Consider the following 19119-nt stretch of genomic DNA (forward strand, 5'->3'; position numbering starts at 1 on the left):
TTGAATCTGCTCAGTACGCCAAAAAGGACTTTGACAACATGTACTACTAAGGACGGCCAAAAAAAATAACAAGGAAGCATACAAGGTGCAGTTTACTTCGATGTTCTTCAGATTTCCTTCCTTTTTCTTTCGAAGATGGTCTGCAGATTTAGATACAAACAACAACGTAACCATGGTAATAAGATTCCACGGGTTCATATAAATAGGCGCCTAACTGGGATCTGGAAAACTGGTGTTTTTTGCAGCTTTTTTCTTCAAAGATTTATGAATAGGCACAGAAGAATTCAGGTTGACTATTAGGTTCCCTGCCATTTCTTTTTCTCTTTTATCTAGTTAATACAATATGGTAATTCCATAGGTTTTACAAAGACAGAAGAGGATTGTCGCGCCATCTTAAAATTAGTTTCTGAAACATAATACACAATTACACATTCACTGACAAAACGAAACAGACAGAAGAAGATGTAAAATATGTCTTTAATTTTTACTTGTTCCTTTTTGCAGTTGGGGTTTATACTATCATACATTACAAAAGTATGTGTTTTAGTATATATACACAGCAATGAACTCCATAACAAACTGAATTCCTTTAATCCTGTTTTCACCAAGATAAAAAAGAGTGGAGAAAGAGTTTACATGTAATCTATAGCATGCAAATCCAAATCCAACATGTCCGATATCTTCTGCTTCTCTAGAGAATAATTCCCCTTGTGTACAAAATAATGAGCAGCGACAGCAGAGTCACCATATTGATGAGCTTCTTCACCTTCTCCAGCCTCCAATTTCCAGCAGATGATAATCTACGATCATAATCATTCAACATTGCTCGGCTCGACTCTGACAAAGATTCATACTCCTTCCTCAGCATCACCGATGTTGGAATCGAAGAATTGACCGTCTCACTGTGAAGAACGCTGCTGCATTCGTCAGGTTTTTCATCCTCGACTTGAACCACTACAACCTGATGAACCACCGGTGGAGCCATCGTCGTGGTTTCGTCATGATCATCACTGCAGGGAACTAGGAGCAACGGCTGCCTCTCCTCGTGGCCACCGTCATCCACCTTGGAGTAGAGGATCTCGCCGTCGACGTGATAGAGGTTGGCCGTGCGCACCTCCTGTGCCAGCGCGCACGGCCAGCACAAGAGCCACCGCACGTAGTCCGTCAGCGACTTGGAGCCGCAGCACGCCCTGCTCCCCGGAAGGCCAAATCTCTTCCGCATCTGGATCCTCCAGTAGCCGCCGTAGAGCAGCCCGCAGGCGCAGAGAACCACGCCGGCGCCGCCGACCATGTCACCGATGACGCGGTCGCGGATGTGCAGCGCCGAGACGCCCAGCACCCAGAGCGGCGCCAAGCACAGCAGCGCGAACGTGACGGCGTGCACGTACGCGTTGCCGAAACCCAGCCTCTCCAAGTTCCACCCGAACACGCAGAAGAAGGTGCACGGCAGGGAGAGGCACCAGGCCGACGACGTGTCGCCGCCGCCGAAATCGAACATGCCGCCGGCCCACTCGGGCTCGATCACGACGACGTGCCCATGCCCACTGGAGGTGGGCTGCATTTGTGACTGTGTCTTCGAGACTGAATTGGAGCAGCCGAGCTCGTGGCCGTCTTTGCCCAAGGGACTGCACATGGTGTACACGGCAGCGGCGACCGGCGCGACGACGCCGAGCACGAGGAAGCCGTCCTCGCCGAGCTCGGGCCTGGTGGTCTTGGTGTACCCCCAGTAGAAGCCGCAGAGCACGTACTGGCACGCGACGGTGAGATGCAGCAGCGCCACGACGACGGCCATGTGCGCGCGCTCGCCGGCGCGCGGCGCGGCGCTCTTGCAGTAGGCGGCGCGGAGGTCGGCGGCGTCGTGGGGGCGCCAGCGGCAGAGGAGGAAGAGATGGTGGCAGAGCGCGGGGTGCTGGTAGATGCTCATCAGCGTGAAGAGCGCGTTGAGGACCTGGTTGTTGATCTCGACCCAGCGCTTCCTTTCCGCCGGCGCCGGGAACGCCCCGTCGAGCAGGCCCAGGAGGAGGAGCACCAGCATGCCGCCGGAGACGCCGACGCAGAGCAGCCAGAGCAGCAGCGCAATGCTCATGGGATTCTTGAGCCACTCCTTGGTGCACGTCCGGCGGGCAGAGGTCCAGTCGACGGCGGCCAGAACGACGCGGGCAGCGAATGGTTCGTTGCCGGATTTCCGGCAGCAAAAGGAGGGGAGTTCCCCGAGGCAGTGCTGCGGCGTGTTGGGGAGGTGGTGGTCGGCGTCGGCGAGTGGCGGCGTGGAAGGTCGGTAGTTGAGGAGCATCGCAGCGGCGCCGGTGGTTGGAGCATTGTCATTAGAGCTGGCAACGGCAAGGGCCACCATGGCGTAACGCTAGCATCTAGTAACGACAACTTTTGTGGTGGTTTTGTGGCGAGGGAGATGGAGATGGTCCTGGGATGGAATGGAATGGAAGACGTCCTCAATCTTGGGCGTCTCCTTGGTCAAACTTGGGTGCTGTGCTGACTGCTGACTTGAAAATCCGGGTGGAGCAAATTTTGTAGAAACACCCCTCAATTGGATCACGATCCAAATATTTGCAGAAACCTCTCTAATTTGGATCATCATTAATGATATCAATCTGTTTATTTGTAGAAAACCCCCTTATTATTTTCACAATACACCGATATCGATTTATCCGAATTTTTACCGGGCATGTCATAACTAACAGCCACACATAAACATTCTAGTCTAAAAACATGTTAGATCAGCTGTTGTTTAGGCATTTGCTGCATCATGCATGCTAATGCAGAATGGAAAATGTTCTGTTTCTTTTGCGTGCAATCATATTTTGGGATGCAAAAAAATTCATATAATGAGTGACAACATTTAAGCAACCATCGGTTCATGCAATAAACCGCTCAAGTATGACAGGGAAAAACAGACCATTAACTAACTACCTCGGTTCACATAGTTCAGGGGTACAATCAGCTAATGATGGCAAACATAAACTGCCTCGGTTCCCATACTCCCATCGATTTTTTTTCCCGGAGTTCTCTGAAACGCTAGCCCGTGGTTGGAGCGGCCTGCGGGCCCAACCAAAAAAGAGATTACATTTAAGGAAAGGCAAACCATCTGGTAACCAGATCATGCAATTCAACCGTTCAAATATGACAGGGAAAAACTACTGATGAGTAGCTTGGTTTATATAGTTCATCAGGAATGCAATCGCCCAATGATGCCAACCATAAATTAACTCAGTTTTTTCACACGCTCCCATCTCTCTTTTTTTCACGTGTCGATACACTATTATCATTGGAGGAAGGCCCTTACAATTGGAGTCAACCACCATAATTTATTTTATCTCCCGCGGACTTATTTGCCTCCAGCAATGAATTCATCCCTTATATTTTGCTCTTCTTGTTCAGAAGATTTGTTCTTCTCTAGAAATACATCGCTAGTTAGATTGCACCAATTCGCCTCTTTGAGGTGCTTCTTGCTTAGGAGTTTCTGTTTCCTCACGCTGCATCACTGCAGTATTGCTTGGTGGCTCCTCCTTCACGCTGCATCATTTTGCTTGGTCCCTATCAAATTGCAATGCTACATAGGTGCTCACTGACTCCTGCTCTACAGCTCTAGCTTCCATGTTATGCTTCACCACTTCAGCGCTACCGAGTGGCTCCTGTTCTACACATCTAGCTGCCTCCTTAGGTTCGGCCATTGCAGGATCTCTAGGTGGCTCCGGTTCTATTATCCTAGCTTCCTCATCAGATTGTAGCATTACAACTTCCTTACTGAATTGAACCATTGCAGCGTCTCTAGATAAGTCAGGTTCTACTCTTCTAGCTTCCTCATGGTGTTGAAGCATTGGAAGCCCCTGCTTTACACTTCTAGCTTCCTTATCAGCTTGCAGCATTGTCATATCTCTAAGAAGCTCCTGTTCCACTATTCTAGCTTCCTCTTCAGGATGCAGCATTATACTGTCTCTGGATGCCTGCATTGGGACATCACAATCATGAACATCCCCAGCCTCCCTAGCTCCATCCTTTTCATCATCAACAATCTGGTCGGTCTTCCTCAAGAATTTCCGCTTGTTCCATTTCTTTTTTCCACCACTTTTCTTGACTTTAAGTGATTTGAGGGTTTCAAGTGGCTTTTTATCTGTCTCCTTAACCTGCCTTTGTCCAGGAACAACAATGTACTTCGTGGCACCATTTGCACAACCTTCTGATTGACCTGCACCAAACATTGCCCATTTATGACCCAATCCAAGCAAGATCCAGAAAGGAGGGATAATGTTTGCATACCGAATGGCCCTGGATTGAATACAAAGAAAATTACCCTGGATTGCAAGAAGAGCTGTTCGGGCAGCTTTTATCTCTGCATCCTTCTTTGTTCTAGCTGCAGCACCTATGTATTGTATGCCACCAATCTCAACAGTGCATACGAAAGGAGCTACGCCTGAAGCTTGCTTAGAGCAAATGTAAGATGGAATGGCGTAATTCATCTTCTGAGCATACTCCTGAAGAAGATTCTTGCACAGGCCAGTCTCTTGCTGCAAAACATGGTAGGATGTATCGAAGCAAAACGTCAGTCAAGAAGAGGTACTGCCCTGCTATGCTAATTTAGTCATCCTAATTTCTAAGAACTATAGGATATCTTCAGATTATCTAGTATGCATGGCTCACAAACTGGGCAGAACAAATTTGCAAACATTTTCATGACTAATCCCCTACTATATTTAGAGGATATCTTAGCATAATCGAGAGCTTCAATAGTTACAATCAGACAGAAGAATGTATTGAATTTGGGGAAATGCCATGAAACCTAAAACAGACCTTCGTGATTGTACTCGGGTCCTGTTAGAAGATCATGGTTGAACTAATTAACATTACTTGAAAAAACTAACAACAGCAACGAACATACAATTTATTAGCAGTCTTCCAACACATTCCCCGAAGGCTTCACCATGGCAAGTTAAGTAGGGATAAACATATGTAATTTAAAGAAGCACGTAAATGTTCTAGGCAACATATAACAGTGAATGAGTTAGTTCGTTTTTGCCCAAGCACAAGAGGACATATAACTTGAAGTTGATGCTTTTGTTTTTGGAGGCTGATTTTGTATAGAACTTAGAATCTTTACTTGTTTAGCACAAATATCTGCGTAAACGAGTAACTTACTACTGCTGGGATGCTTCTGGTTTCAGTTGCTGGAACAGACTTGACTATCTCCAGAAGCGCAACTTCAGCGGCCGACTGTTCTGCAGCCTTTCGGCTGAAGAATCCAGGCAGCGAATCATACTTGGTGTTGTTAACGACCACTGTGGACTTGAATATTGGTTCGTGGGACGGGCCCTCTTTGAGGGTATGATACTCAGGGGTTGGGAGACCAGCTTTCTGCGCGTACTCTTGCAGGCGGCTCTTGAATACGTAGCAATTCTCAACCCCTGTGCGAAATCAAGCATGTAACAACTAAGAAAACGGCAGTATTGCAATGCTGTTGAAAAAAGAAGAGAAATTTGGAATGAGCTATCCTGGAAGCCTCTGGTATGATGGCCAAACAAGCTTCTGGTAACAAATAAAAAGACGCTAATGTCGTAAATTACTTTAAAAAATAGCTAGGGTGGGTTCCGGATGGACAGGTAATAACTGTATAAAGTGACAAGGTACTAGCAGAGATCATCCAAGAAATCGAGCAAGAAATTGAGCGAAATCGGCAAGAATCAGATGGGATTGGTTAGAGGGTTGGGGAAGCTTACTGATCCCGGCGGGAGCGACCGCGACGATGGGCCAAGGGGAGAAGTTCGTGGTGGCATCGGGTGGCGCCGCGCGTCCGCCGTCCATAGCCCTCCGCGCCGCCGCCTGGAGGAGTAGGGGTGAGGAAGGAGGGTTCTGTGCGGCGGCGTTTCTAGGGGTGGTTGTGCGTGGGTGGCTCTAGCATTTTCATGGATAGGGATTCGTGTGTTCCTCTCAATGGCAATCTGGTCCACCGAACGGTGGTGCCCAGGTGTCAGTCAGTTACAGTGCCTGTTTCTTCAGAGTTGAGAGATTGTGTGCGTAGGCACAAGAGAAGGAAGCAGCCTTTCCAAAAAAAAAACAGAGGGACTTTGTTCTAGAGGCTGCGGCTGGTGGCTAGTGCTGGTTTGTTGTGAGAAAAAATTACTGCTGAATGACTGGTGGTTGGTGCTGATTTGGTGTGAGAGAAAAATATTGTTGACTGGCTGGTGAAGCAGCCAGCAGAACAGAGTCTCGTGAAGCAGCCAAGCAGGGGGAGTGGAGTGGTTTGCCTCTCCAGCTACGGCCAAGGCGCACGCACAGGCTTACTGACTGACACTGTAAATGCACAACAACAGGCCTGCTAATTGCCAGGGATTATTGCTAATTGCTACAAGGACGTCGGTGTCTCGCCGCCGGGCATGGACCCTCCCTCGTCTCCAATGAGGGGAGAAACGCCGACGCATCCAAGCCGGCCGCGCAGCCGTCACGCAGGATGTCCAGCAGCACCCCCCGCGCCCGCGCGAGATGGCCGCTGCCACGCAGACGCAGGGCGCCCACCAGCTCCGACAGCGCCGGCGCATCCCACCGCAGGCCCCGCCTGATGGCCTCCCGCGCCATCTCCCTCGCGGCGTCCATGTCCCCAGCGGCCACGCACCCGGCCACCACGACGCCGAACGTCGCGACGTTCGGCGGGCACCCCGCGCGCTCCATGCACCCCAGCATCCGGCGCGCGCCGGCCAGATCGCCCTTGTCGCACAGCGCGCCCACGTAGACGCGCGCGCCCGGCACGAGACCCCGCAGGAGCATTTCGTCGAACGCCTCCTCGACGGCGTCCCACGACCCGCTCTCGCGGAAGGCGCGGAGCACCCGCTCGAACTCCGGGAGACCCGGGCGCGCCCCGTCGGCGTCCATCTGCTTCGCCGCGACCTCGTATGCCTCGGCCGCCATCCCCTCCCGGAGGAGCGCGTCGAGGACGGCGCGGTGGTCCGACCGGATGGGCGAGACGCCCCACCGGCGCATGTCGTCCAGGAAGGCTAGCGCTTCCCGAGCGGGGGCGCAGCGGCAGAGGGAGGCGAGGACCGCGCGGCAGTGGCGCTGGTCCGGGTCGAGCAGGAGGCCGGGCATGCATCGCAGGAGGTCGGCGGCGGCGGCGGGGCGCGGCACAGCGCGGAGGTGAGGATGCGGAAGGTGGTGGCGTGCGGCGCGCAGGAGGACGGAGGGGGCGACGCGGAGGAACGCCGGGGAAGAGCAGAGCGCGGCGAGGAGGGAGTTGAGGGCGCGGGTCGTGCAGCGGGCGGTGGAGAAGAGGGTGGTGGCGGCGGCGAAGCGGCCATGGCGAGCGAGGGTCAGCAGCAGGCGGTGGTGCTGGCCCGTGGCTTCCGGCGGCGCTACGACGTGGCTGCTCGCGCTCATCTTCCCTTCCCTTCCCTTCCCTTCCCTTGTGCACCACAGCAGCAGCTACAACACAAAACAATAGCAGCGGCTGGGGCTGAGCTCGTGTTTAACTGCAATCATCAACCAACCACATGATTCTCAATTACTACATTATTATAGTACCTTCGTTTACCCCCATTCCAAATCCAATGCTCTGGTTACAAGCATTCAACACACCTAGACATCCCCATCCCTCAATTGCTGACTTTAATTAAACACAAAGATGACGCTCATGCTTCCTTTCACTTGAGGATTCAATAAAACTACACCCAAGGAAAACACATCTTCGCACACATTACACTGGCACAAGACCTGACAACTGTACAAACACGATTCGTATTTACAAATGGGCAATCTGTCCATTGCTTACAATGCAGGTGGCTCAAGGGCATGGATCCATTCATTCAAGCCATGCTAAACCCCATCTAGTGCTATATTAGCTGGACAAATGCATCTATCTATTCAACAACATCCATCTGTGAATACACGAGACATGGGCATGCATTCTATTTCTTCCACTTGGGCCCCTATGCACAACCCCACTAGCCCAGGCAGCAGCAGCAGCAGCTGCCCCTACCACACCTGATTTATGGTGTCAACCATCTCCAAACCTTTTTACAGTTGGTAAAAGCAAAGGTACAACCCGAATGAGGTGACTATTTACATTTCGGTTAACCTAGGTATGATTAATTTATTTGGGGGGAGCCTCCAAGTTCAATGACAGGACCAGGGTAGGGGTTCACAAACCTTCTGCAAGGAGGCTAATGAATCTTGGCTTTGCTGTATCTTACAAACTGCACATGTCGCCCGACAGGCAATATGAACCGAGAGCCCCGGTCATATACCCACCATGTTGCCGGTGAACAGGCTTCACATCATCTTGGATCTTGTAGCTGGACCTTGGTGTGGACACATCGCCTTAGCCAAAATGATAAGGCCTTCGGTTGCATTGTTGATGCATGTCAAGGGATGTAGATCTCATCTTACTTGTAATTTTCCTCGGCATAGATAAAGACAAGAGCATTATCACCAGCACCAGCGGCCAAGAGTGATTTGTACGGGTGGAAAGAAAGGCAGTTTACACTGCCTATTCTTTGGCCCATAAATGATGGCTGGTAGCGAATTATCGTCAACTGCTCTCCTTCAAGACTGAACACTTTAATCATCTGCTTGGCTGAGCCACTAGCAACAACTGGGGCATGCCGATGAACAGCTAAAGCAGTAAGTGAACCCCTGTGTGCCTCAATAGTCAGGTAGGGTTCTGCTGCTCTTCTAACATCCAGAAACTGAATGTCTCCAGCTTGAGATGCACTTACAATCTGTGATACCATAGATGATAGAAAAGGGGGCCTTATAAAGCTTTGAGCAAGCCCACAGTTGCTTCAACAGCTGAGAATAAAAAACATAGCAATGCAAAGAAGTGGTAGAACATACCTTGTATGGATCAAACCCAGGCTGAAACCCTATGCCCACAACCTTTTCCGTTCTTGGGGCATGTGGCCTTGCCATATAGATCAGTCTACAGTATAGGAAAAGAATATTCAGAATAAAAAAATGATATAGGTTGACAGAAAAGAAAGAGGAAGGATGACATTGGATAGGGCACATATAACATTTGCATGGTATGCTGGCAAGAGGACAGAGGATGTAGATACTACTGTACTCACCTATCAGGAGAGCGAACATCAAATATCCTGACAGAACCATCAGCAAAACCAGCAGCAAAGTGTCCAGAGCGGACCTGAGATGCAGACTGAAACAGAAGCAACAAGCTAAGGTCATGCTCAAGAACAGACGATAGAAACAAGATTTAACATAAAACTTGCTGCAATAGCAAGAACTAAATAATTAAAGCAATCAAACAGCAAATTTCATGTCTATGGAATGAAAATACATGTGTTCTTGAGAACTTTCAATCAGTGGCGGACCCAGGGATCGAAAGGAGCCTGGGCCAAGCTTAAGACAACTCTATTACCATCTCCAGTAGAAGATTGCGACCACAGCCAAACATATTTGAATCGCTAGCTATTCAAACTGATCCTAGTTATTGGCCCTCCTCTTTTAATTTTCTGGTCTCTAGTGTTGACTTGAATACATGCATGCTGACTACTACTTGCCTTGCTTCTCTCTAGTAGTGGCCAGCGCACAAAGGAACTTCAGACATACTTTTACCATTGTGATGCGCTAGCATTAGCTTGTTGCACGTATAGCAAGGGAGCCCGGGCGAGTGCCCAAGATCGCCCGGCCCTGGGCCCACCAGTGCTTTCACCATGTTATAGGAGAACAACAAGATGAGCTGATAAACCATTACACTGGAGCACAGTACTTATTTTTGCTAGTAAAAAGACATAGTTTTAGACACAACAGGAGAAAATCCTTTGGGAAATTCCTATATTTGCCTCTTCTCACATTGTTCAGCCTACTTGAGACAAGTTCACAATCATACAGAAAGCAACACCAAAAGCTACTTCCACTCATAAAACCTCGCAATTTCAACTGCACACAATTAGTAGGAGTCTAGGAGGGTGCATGTGCATTAATATAGTGTGCCTCAACTCTTTTCTACTACATGTATTTTGTTTTCAATATAACTATCAAATACAAACCCTGAATTATATGATACTGTGACTAGCAGTCAAATACAGGTGCACAGTAACATTGCAAGTTACTGATTAATTTAAAACATGAATATCAAGTAAACACAGAATCACATATCTATGGTTATTTCCTCAGTAAGGAAGTGCAAGATAGCCTACTCGAATAACAAAAGGAAGTTGCTTGAACTAATATTTGAATTGCTCATATAGCACATGGTAACAAGAACTTACGAGGGCAGAAATCGCACTGTCACCAGATGACTGAATGGTGCTGAGAAGTTGTTCCTTGTCAAGATCCCATACCAAGATGGAAGACATGTCACCAGATGCATACTATTGAACAACAGAATGAAGCAAGTTCCTGTATTAGAACAGCCTACTGCACATGAAATAAAATTACAGAACCAATGGGAAAATAGTAGAATATTACCAGGCAACCAGATTGCTGCTGCCAATCGATCACAATACTGCGACCAGCAGCTCGATGACCCTGAACTGATGAGAAAGCAGTTACAAGTTTTTGTCCTCCCTTTTGAGTAAAATTTTTCCATATACGTACATTTCCATCACCTGCAACATGAAAATTAGATAATGCAGCGATAGAAGATATAAGTATACAAGGAAAAGCATAGAGAAGAGAGGCATACTTGAGGCAGCTAAAAGCAAGCTCTCATCAAGCTCGTTGATAAGCAAGAGTTTCGATAGCCCTCTGTCGGACAATTTATGGTTTTGAAAAGAGTTCACGGGTAGTGCATCATCGTAGTTCCACACTCTGACATGAGACAGAACTTTAGCACAACTGCACTAGTGCATTTCAAGCACCAGGATTGTTAATTGAAATAACAATTTCACCTTATTTGTTCATTTTCATCAGCTGCAATGACGATTGGAGAAAATGGCAACAATAATGCTGCTTTTGTACCTGAATCAAACCTTGTATCCCAACTAGCAATTTGGCTTGTCATCTTGCAAGCTGCTATTCCCAGGCCCCACAATAATAATAAAAACAGGTAAATAAGCAAGAATATCAACAAAAATAATGTAATGCGGACTAATGTAGGCCACGTACATGATCTCTGGCACTTAGCAATGCAATCTAGTGTAATTTGTCCTCTCTCTTCTCTTCTAGCATGGGCTTCTTCATTATCGTCAGAACCAGTTAAAAGTGGCCTAGAGAAGTATCCACAACTCCAGTTGTAAATTGTTGATTTGGGAAGTATGCTTAGATCAGCATTACTGGGAGCCGCAGCAGAGCTCAAAAGGGGATCAGCTAAGCCCTCAGGAGAATTCATAGGATGTGGTTTGAACTCCATAGAACACACTCGGCGTAATCCTGTAAGATAATCATGTTGAGGGGGGCTAACAGGAGGCGTCCTAAATGCAATTGAGAAGTTTCCTGCAAAATATTCAAAGACTCAATTCAATAATTATTGTCTTTCCCTGAACATGCACAATATTGAGGTATTCCGACCTCCAAGCACAGCAAGGAAAGTGAGGCAGTAAAACTTACCAGAATTCATATCAAACCAGGAAGAAGAGCGTGCCATTCCAAAGTTTGATGGAGGTGCAGATGTCTCCCCTTGATGTGCACCTCCACTGTTAAATCTACTGTTTTTCATGACCACTTGCTCGACACCTATAAGGGACAGTGCTCTCCGACCAATAGTTGCAATTCTTGGGTAAGGATCTTTAGCAACAGAACACATAGTTGATATATATTGAGAATAAATGACACTGTCAGCAGGCCTCGATCTAGTGTAGCTGAGGCCACCATTACTTGCATTGTCTCTCAGTAATATGCCTGAATCAGAGTGTTGGGAAGAATCATCTGACTGGGGAGAGCCATGCAGGATGCTACTTGTCGCAATCGGGCTGCTCGTAGAAACCCTTCCATCACGACCAGTGGCACTGCTATCACTGCCAACCCTTAGCACAGGACCAATATGAGAAGCAAGACCACTGCTGCCTTGTCGAATGTTGTTGGGACTGTAGACATTGTTTGGACTACTTATATTGGCCAGTGATGGAGGTGACTTCAGCAATGAATTGGTTTGAGGTTTCCAATACTCAGCAGCAACAGATTTGAGATGCTTATTGTGACCCAATGCAAAACGAGTAAGCGCTGGAAAAACATCAGATCAACTCAAAAAGGTTAAAAAGAATTTTCTTTCTATAGTTCAACACAATAAAAGGGTGCCCTACAAAAAATATTCATTTTTCTAATGCACATACCTATAGCAACCTCACATCTAACAAGGGGGCTACCATCTGAAGAAACCTGCAGAAGGCTTCGAACGACATTTATTTCAGCTTTTACTTTTTCATCATCATCAGAATCATCATCGGCGCCATTTGATGATGTTGATCCCATATCCAGAAGATTCCCAAGTGCAAAAACAGCAGAAGCTCTGACCTGGCAAGACCAAATATTTAATAAATATATTGTGAAGGAAGCAAAGGAAAGAACAGATGAAATATGAAGGCATTGTACCTCAGGTTGGGGCTCCGATAACAAATAAATTAAAATTTCTGGTGCATTTGATTGCAGACCAAGTAACTGAGCCTCAGCAAAATCTTCCCAGAGTTTGCCAAGGCATAAACAAAGCCACTGCAAAAGCAAAGGCTCTGCCTGTGCATCATGGGGATTTTCAGGTTGCAGATGTCTCAGACAAACATCTATAAGACATGCATGAATACAGGCCTCTTGACCCGTCCTATGCCCATCCACAATAACTGCTAAAACGAAAGCGGCCATTGCACGCTGATCTGGGTAAGCATCCAAACTGTCAAGAAACCTGATAAAATATGCATGTCCTCCGTCTTTAACCAAGTCCACCTGGCACGACTGCCATTTGGGGAAAAGTATACAGGTTAAACTCCTGATCCTTACAATACAAAGGAGTTTCCCAAGACTAAAAACAAGAGTGCATACCTTATCAAGAGATAGAATTTTCGTCCATATGAACACAAGAATTTGACGCAACTCCATTGCACTTGTTTGAAGCAGTTTGAGCACATAAGGAAAGATTCCAACAGACAGGGCCTAAAACAATGAGGCGAAACGGATTAGGCGCATCTGAAAATAAATAACAAGCACTTGTCAAAAGGTACATGCAGAAGAGCTCAAGTACAAACCAAATCAACTGCCCATGGTCCCATGTCAAGAAATCTTCCAAGCAAAACAAGCGCTCTGAATCTATGTGATTGACTAAGCAGGACCTGCACAAAACTGATGTAAGAAAGAATGGAAGAAAAGAAACATAGTAGATAGGATAATTTAAGAGAAAGCATGCGAAAGAAGAAAAGAAACATAGTAGATAGGATAATTTAAGGGAAAGCATGCGAAACATTTTTACTAAATTAAACTTATAGAAGCGAAGAGAAGGGAAATGAGGTACTTCTAAAGAGCTAACATATTTAAAGTGGGTTTTGCAAATGATATTGACCTTTACAGAACTGTAACATAAAAATGTATTACCTGAAGAACTATAGGTAATTGTTCTGGGGGCTTCTTGTCCTCAGAACCATGATCAAGCCACACTTCAAAAGCCGTCAGTTGTTCCGTGAAAAAAGGGCTTGGCTGGTTTGAATTAGGAGACAAATGAATTGGGTATACTGAAGTGATTATAGATTCAAAAGGCAAAATAATACTAAACAACTGATGTATTTGTTAATAAAGGGCTAAGCAACAAGTAGAAAACCTGAAACTCTGCATTTGGATCAGCAATTAACTGAGGAAGCTTGGAAAGGCAAATCTCAGCAGCCATGTCCCATGCGTCCCTGGGATTTCACAAGTTACAAAATGCACAAAATAGCTAATGCAAAAACATAAGGACTAATCAGGTTAGCTACCACATATGGTGTTGATGTGTCGGTGGTAACAACGGATAAGAAATTGGAGAACAATTTGCGGATCGCATGATTCTCTCAGCAAGCAGGAAGTTACGGAAGAGACTAGCAACCAGAAGATCTTGCCTGAAAAGCCTTTGGAATAGATCTGCACAGTGAAACTTTATCATAAACCCAATACAGCCAGACATTTACTTTAACTCAAATGATCTTCTCTGATTTTCTTTTTTTCTCAAAAATATTATATCTATCTCCTAGATGCCGTACCATGAGGAAGAACATTCCATGCAATAGTGTCTGTAATGGCAGTGAAAATCCAATTCAGTTCTCCAAGAAGAGTTTTACGGTCATTTTGCCTTCCAGGAATTTGGTCAATAAGAGAATGATCCATAGAACCACGGAGTAATGATCTCTTACAAAACCTGCTTAGTTTATAGGCATGGCCCCATGTAAGCACAAAATGCAGGCAGGCAGGGAGGGAGGGAGGGAGGGAGGGATGGAGAACAAACCAGTGCAATGCCATCTTGATGGGTGTTGTAAGGCAAGCCGTAAACACATCAGCAGGAAATTCTGCACTCTGGGGAAGTGTTTGATGTGCTTCGCAGGCAGCAAGAAGAATGCAATCCTTCTGCGAAGACGAAGAGGAGCTGGAACTCCAGTCTAGGCGCTGAAGTAAACAAAAGTCACTACGTAAATTAGATGATTCAGAAATAAGAACAAAACAGACACATAAATCAAGATTAGCTTCAACTTCAAGAATAAGATATATAAATTAATTAGCATACAGCATACCTCTAGAAAAGCTTTCACAATAATTCCAGCTGCTGAGCAGTCAAAAACATAAATGGAAGGTGTTTTTAGCCAAGAATCAAGATCAGTAATCGGAAGTGGAATATACTGCGTGTAACTCTGCAACAAATTACAAAAAAGACATTTTATGAAAGACGCCTATGATAAGTATATGCAGCAATCAGTACAGTGTCTTAGTAACATTTACCTTGTTAAACACCCAAATCTCACCATTAGTTGTAGGCTTTGGTACACCATGGCCATTGTAATGGAAAAGGACTCTCTCTGATCTGGCATATCTGCGGCAAGTATTACAAAGCTTCTTAACTTCCTCCACAGTTGGATCTAGCTGAAGCTTGTAACGAGCCTGCAAGCGATGGACACGAAGAGCTAAACAATCAACATCAAAATTCAAAATACCACAGAAGTTAAACAGGAAAGCAAATTCTTCACCTTAGGTTGCCAGCGCTCATACTGTGAGTGCAAAGTTTTTCCAATATTTCAAGGGCCTTAGGAGGTGCCATAGAAAATGGATCTGAAAAGAAAGAAACAAAAATCTATGAGCAGATCTCAAAGCAATTCATGAGGGAAATAACAGTATTTAAGTACAAAATTATCAACCAATATGAATTCCCATGCCTACAATCTAGTAGATAAATTTTTCAGTTTCTTGACAAATAATTTTTCAAGCACTACAAAGTTGTAATTCATCGACAACGAAACACCAGTTATACAATTTTCATCTCTGGGATTGGTACATAAAATGATTTAAAAACTATGAAGCAAAATAATGTCATATGGGAAACAGTAGGTACCAGACATTTCATTGCTACGGTTATTTGGCATTGAGAAATGCAAAAGGTTACGAAAAAAAACACAGTTTCAATCAATCAAATGGTGAAAAGCAGATCATTTTTTAGTGGATCCTACTTGCAAGGCATATTCACATGGGGATGAGCTAAATTCCACACACATCATAGGCGAAACAGATTTATCAGATGCAGATAACTGTACTTTTTCCCTCAGCTAATAAGAAATTTGGAAATATACACTCAAATAAACATTTACCTATCCAGCACTCCATTCTTGCGCAAGGGGAGATTTTAATTACATCTGGTGGATCAACACTAATGTTCAAACATAATACAAGGGCAACACATCCAGTCTTCATCTGCACAACCAAATTCATCATTAGTGAATGTCATGTAAACATGCAAACAACATACAAAAAGCACGGAGAATGATCTCATGGGCAGACAAAACAAAACATTAAATAGCTATAAATTCCCTAATGACATAGTAATTTATGTTGCGGACCAACACTCAAACCATTGCATGCCAGCTATAAACACCCGATGCCCCATCTGGTCTGGTGCTTCATGCAATTGCAATATGCACAATGTGGCATCCCTGAGACTACTGTGTGCTTACACGCCAGCTTTGTTACAGTGTAATCACATAAGCATTCTTTAAGCCTCCAGTGGCACTAATAACTTGGGCAGCAAACTTTGCTTCAGCCAATGGCTATACCAAACAACATGATCCATGTTTTAACTTATAGGTTTCACCAATAGTAAACAAGTGACTAAGTATTTCTTTAACAATAAGATGCCAGTCACTGATAACTTGTGTCACTTGGAAGGGAGACTAGCCATTCATTTTGAATGCAACAGCGACTATTGGATCCCAAAAACACTCTTGAGGGCAATTTCCATTTTGTTGTATATATAGGTATGTGCAAGGAGGTTACCATAATCATCACAGCATTGACAGGACATGTTAAGCAAGTCCAGAGTAACACTGTTTACTTGGTATCCAAAAAAAAAGGACTGGTTAAAACACTGGTAATCAGGGGCAGAGCTAGAAAGCCCCTCTAGCCCACAGGCTAAGACAGTAAACAATACCAGGTTAATTAAAATTATGCTAAAATAATACTACTTTAGTCTAAATACTATACAAGGCTTATGTGGGATGAACTGAGCTGGATCCGTGCTGCAGCACGCCCGGCACAGGGTGCCTGGCTCCGCCCCTGCTGGTAATCACCGTGCAATGCTTAACTGGTCGCTAAAAATAAGAATGGGCACGAGTTACGAGTTTGATGTCATAGCAGGCTACAATAATTTCCATTTTGTATTAATTGTTATTAAAGCCAATCAGTGCGATACACCCAGAGGCGGAAGATACTCAGCTGTGGCAAACAATAACTCACTCCACCACATCCAATTGTCCAGCTTGCAAGACTAGTGAACTTGTCATTTACTTATTCCGTGACTTCCTGGAGTCTCATTACATCTGGCAGCGCCGCAGTTAAAATCTTTTTGGTAACTGGAAATTTTGATTAACGATGTTGAGTTTGCAGGTACTATATAACCACTTCAACCGACTAATTTATCATTTTTAAGCTCAATCAGTTAATTGCAACCCTATGAATCCCCCCAAGCCGAAACGCACCCAATCCAGCAAACAGTCAGGTATAATAGCAGAATCGGTAGAAAGCGCATCTGCATACTGGATCGCATCCATTACCCGGTCCTTTGGGCGCCACTTTGAGACGAGGCCGCTGGTGGAGGGCCCGGCGGCGGCAGCAGCCTCGTCGATCCCCTCGTGGCGCTGCTCGCACAGCACCACCACCACCTGGGGCAGGTACACCACGGGCGCCGGCTTCTCCACCTCGGCGACCTCCAGCCCATTCCTGGGCTCCGGACCGTTGGCGACGGGGAGGTCATCCGTGACGTGGTTGTGGTGGTGATTCGGCAGCGGCGGCGTGGGCGCGGCCATCGATGGCGACGGCGATGGGGACGGCGAGGACGAGTAGTGGACGAGCCTGGACGCCATGAGATCTCCCAATGCCATGGACGCTGGGTGTGTCTCCTGCTTATCCCCCTCAGCCGGCAGCCATGACGAGGTGAGGTCGGGGAGCTTGGTCACATACATGGATCGAATCCGGCCAGCGTGGCGAATCGGGAGGGGGCAGCCAGGTGGTGAGTGGGGTGGGGAAGATTGGGCGGAGGTTGTTGGGGTGGGGAGGGGTTTAGGGTTAGGGTTTGGACGCGTTTCGAGTCCAGGGAGGAGGAGATGGGAAGCCGCGTCCCGGTGCGGGGCGGGAGGAAGCAGAGGCACAGGCAAGGCAAGGCAAGGCAAGGCAGGCAGACAACGCGAGCGAGAGAGATTGACGGGGCCGGAAAAGAAAATCACTAGACTACTCTCTTCTTCCCATGTTTTTTTCTTTTTTACTAGTTTGGGCATGCTTTGCAGAGTACCCGTCTTCTTTCCACTCTTCCTCCCCATTTTTCTCATTATCTAGTTTTTGCCCTTTATCTTATCTAGTACGATGAGAAGCACTATCTTATCTGAGTATTTTATTTATTATATTTCAAAAAAATATTTTATTAATAATATATATTTTAAATAGAATTTATCTTGAGAGATGGACCCGTCGGTAGGGGTGGTAAAGGGACTAAAATTTTGAATTAGAAAATCTAAAGGACGGGCCCTAAAAAGACCAGGCTCTAATCTTATACAATTTTGAACTAAATAATTTAAAAGACTTATTGGTTTGTGAAGGGACCACTAGGGCCATAGCCCATTACCACCCCTACCCCGCGGATGTATGTTGACGGAGGATTTCTCCAGCCGGGTGGCGGATTGCACCCGCCTAATCCTAAGTGTAGGATGAGCTTGGGACAGCCAAGGAATGCTCGATCTAGAGGCGTATGAACACGAAAAGCACACAAGGATTTAGAGTGGTTCGGGCCGCCGGAGCGTAATACCCTACGTCCACAGTGAGTTGTATTGCCAGAGCTTAGAGAGTGCTGTATGAGTGCATGCTAGAGACCTGGAAGAAGCCTCGAGAACTTGTGTCTGTGTGAATTGTCATCCTACCGTGCGTGCTCTCCCTTTTATATGACCAAGGGGAGCACCTACACTGAGCGGAGCCCCGACATGTGGACCCGGCGATATATTATCTTACAACGTACGAATCTTCTGACCAGGCGTGGTCTTGAGCTGTCCTGTAGGAGTAGAGTCTAGCCTCTGCAGCCGCGCGTCGAGGTCATGATGAAGCGCCGAAATACTGACTCAGTCCACTATAGCAGCGTGTGTAAGGATCGATGGATCAAGAGGGGGTGAATTGGGCCTTTTTCAAATTTTTAAAACAAGATAAAGCAACCTTAACCTATGCAATACTAGTAAGACTCAATTCACCAACCGGCTAACTAAGCAACCTACACAAGCTATAAAGAATACAACAAAATATAAAGCTAAGCAAGGTAGAGCTAAATTATCATCTCTAGGGTCAAGCACATTAATAAATTGCATGAAAGTAAGTGCTTGAATGTAAAGAGTGGGCAAGAGACGACCGGATTTTTTCCCGTGGTGTCGATGTGTTGGCACACACCCCTAATCCACGTTGTGACACTCACTAAGAGTCTTGTCACCTCCCAAGTCACCGAGACGAGGGTGCTCACTAAGAGTCTCCGTTCAC

General features: G+C 46.1%; 2 protein-coding genes and 2 pseudogenes across 3 annotated transcripts; all 4 read right to left on the reverse strand.

The window, feature by feature from the left end:
* Positions 1–543: 543 nt before the first annotated feature.
* On the reverse strand, positions 544–2338 carry LOC120700503. Its single transcript, XM_039984768.1, has one exon. It carries the CDS (start codon positions 2291–2293, stop codon positions 692–694), a length of 1602 nt encoding a protein of 533 aa, XP_039840702.1. The 5' UTR covers positions 2294–2338; the 3' UTR covers positions 544–691.
* A 745-nt stretch (positions 2339–3083) lies between these two features.
* Positions 3084–6039, reverse strand: LOC120696517 (double-stranded RNA-binding protein 8-like). Its single transcript, XM_039979448.1, has 4 exons — positions 5730–6039; positions 5152–5417; positions 4310–4523; positions 3084–4204 (listed from the first exon to the last, which is right to left on the reverse strand). Exons 1-4 carry the CDS (start codon positions 5812–5814, stop codon positions 3537–3539), a joined length of 1233 nt encoding a protein of 410 aa, XP_039835382.1. The 5' UTR covers positions 5815–6039; the 3' UTR covers positions 3084–3536.
* Positions 6040–6150: 111 nt separating this feature from the next.
* LOC120696519 lies at positions 6151–7420 on the reverse strand (annotated as a pseudogene).
* Positions 7421–7612: 192 nt separating this feature from the next.
* LOC120696516 lies at positions 7613–17735 on the reverse strand (annotated as a pseudogene). Its single transcript, XR_005684206.1, has 23 exons — positions 17163–17735; positions 15705–15807; positions 15090–15171; positions 14845–15003; positions 14640–14756; positions 14357–14514; positions 14115–14269; positions 13851–13995; positions 13700–13778; positions 13477–13578; positions 13134–13217; positions 12931–13041; positions 12490–12843; positions 12231–12411; positions 11509–12120; positions 11068–11394; positions 10851–10974; positions 10646–10770; positions 10429–10568; positions 10230–10331; positions 9069–9154; positions 8836–8920; positions 7613–8720 (listed from the first exon to the last, which is right to left on the reverse strand). The product of XR_005684206.1 is annotated as a regulatory-associated protein of TOR 1-like (transcript).
* Positions 17736–19119: the final 1384 nt, after the last annotated feature.

The sequence above is a fragment of the Panicum virgatum genome, chromosome 3K (genome assembly GCF_016808335.1).
Source record: "Panicum virgatum strain AP13 chromosome 3K, P.virgatum_v5, whole genome shotgun sequence".
Classification (NCBI taxonomy): Eukaryota; Viridiplantae; Streptophyta; class Magnoliopsida; order Poales; family Poaceae; genus Panicum; species Panicum virgatum.

Coding starts and splice junctions, on each gene's coding strand:
- LOC120700503 (XM_039984768.1), bottom strand. CDS start 2,293: ATGCTCCTCAACTACCGACCTTCCACGCCGCCACTCGCCGACGCCGAC.
- LOC120696517 (XM_039979448.1), bottom strand. CDS start 5,814: ATGGACGGCGGACGCGCGGCGCCACCCGATGCCACCACGAACTTCTCC. Junction 5,418..5,729: donor GGTCGCTCCCGCCGGGATCA/GTAAGCTTCCCC, acceptor GATTTCGCACAG/GGGTTGAGAATTGCTACGTA. Junction 4,205..4,309: donor AGCTCTTCTTGCAATCCAGG/GTAATTTTCTTT, acceptor TGTTTGGTGCAG/GTCAATCAGAAGGTTGTGCA.